This window comes from Phytophthora parasitica, assembly GCF_000247585.1.
Source record: "Phytophthora parasitica INRA-310 unplaced genomic scaffold supercont2.10, whole genome shotgun sequence".
Taxonomy (NCBI): domain Eukaryota; phylum Oomycota; class Peronosporomycetes; order Peronosporales; family Peronosporaceae; genus Phytophthora; species Phytophthora nicotianae.
In genome coordinates, this window is record NW_008648996.1 from 1,194,592 (window position 1) to 1,196,178 (window position 1,587).

General features: G+C 46.9%; 1 protein-coding gene across 1 annotated transcript; it reads right to left on the bottom strand.

Moving 5' to 3' along the window:
• Positions 1–1,203: 1,203 nt before the first annotated feature.
• Positions 1,204–1,559, bottom strand: PPTG_06901 (hypothetical protein; the record flags this gene model as incomplete). Its single annotated transcript, XM_008900947.1, has 2 exons — positions 1,204–1,509; positions 1,539–1,559. The coding sequence occupies 2 exons, from the start codon at positions 1,557–1,559 to the stop codon at positions 1,204–1,206; spliced, it is 327 nt and encodes a 108-aa protein (XP_008899195.1).
• Positions 1,560–1,587: the final 28 nt, after the last annotated feature.

The following is a 1,587-nucleotide window of genomic DNA, read 5'->3' on the forward strand; positions in this document are numbered from 1 at the left end:
GAGCTTAAATCCGCCCTGAAGAAGAGATTCTTCATGACCGATTTAGGGGAGGTGAAGTACTTACTCGGCTGGTCCATTCAGCGTGACCGTAAGAACCGAACGATATTTATCCACCAGCACAAGTACGCTACGAAGGTCCTTAACCGCTTCAGCGACTACATCCCTTATCCAATTGCAACACCAGCAGACCGGAACGTTAAACTCTCCGAGAACAGCCAGCCTAGCAGTGAGCCAGATAAAGATGAGATGAAAGACATTCCGTATCGCCAAGCCGTAGGCAGTGTCATGTACTTAATGGTAGGCACTAGACCCGACATGACATTCTACATGCGTGAAGTCAGTCAATTCCTATCTAATCCGGGAATGGAGCACTGGAAAGCAGTCATTCGTGGACTCAAGTATCTGTCAGGAACCAAAGACTATGGTCTTCTTCTGGGAGGCTCGTCCGACATCACACGTGAGAACCTCGCTGATTATCTGACAGCTTACAGTGACTCGGACTATGCCAACTGCCCTGACAGAAGACGTTCTGTCGGCGGTAACGTTACTATGGTAGCGCGCAGTCCAATCTCATGGCTTTCACGAAAACACCACACTGTGGTTCTCTCTACAACAGAGGCAGAATATATCGCCCTGTGTCACTGCATGCAAGAGATGATATTCCTCAAATTCCTCCTTGAAGAACTCGGTTTTGCCACTACTCAGGCCAATACTATTTACGAGGACAATCAGAGGTGTATTGAAATTTGCTACAACCCCGAACTACACGGACGATCAAAGCACATTCACGTTAGATATTGCTTTGTGCAAGACAAAGTAGAGCGACACGAATTCACCGTCACTTGTTGCAATACAAAAGAGATGATAGCTGACATCTTCACGAAAGCTTTAGATAAGCATCAGTTCAGAGAACTAAGGGTTAAAACCCCTGAAAGCTGGATCCGGCCACTAAATGTAGAGTTACTACGATAATATAACCGCACGAAGCGTGTCTACCAATCGCGTTCTTTTTAGATTTGTTTCCCACTGGGTTTTATCTTTTTGTTCGCACAACGTTTTCCTCGTAGAGGTTTCCCTGGTCAAGTACCGAATTATCTAGACACATGAGTTCATATACAAATTATCATGCATAAGGCGATTATTTGCTGGGAAAATTCATTATCGGTTAGGCAAACCCGCGGAAATCCTACCGACTCCTATCGTCTACTTAAAGACCTTGAACGGACGAACAAATGCATAGAAGTTAATCCAGCGCTTCGCGGACGAGATCGGGTTACCTTCCTTTAAGTCGTAGATGAGGAGCTTGGCTCCTTGAACAGTCAGCACTGCTTCATGACCGATGTGGCGGTGATTGTAGGCTCCGACAATGTAGATACCGTCGTCAACCGGTATTTCCTCCAAAACCTGTGCACCACGCCGTCCTGGAATCGCATGGTTTGTGGTGGCAATCTGGTTGTAGGCGAAGTCGCGACCAGCATCTCGAAGTCGACCCAGAAAGCGAAGTACAACCTTCCATCTTGCACCCTGACTGAGGTCACGTCCGTAGAGAATGAGTTCATCGTCGACAAACTGGTCGATATCCTGCTG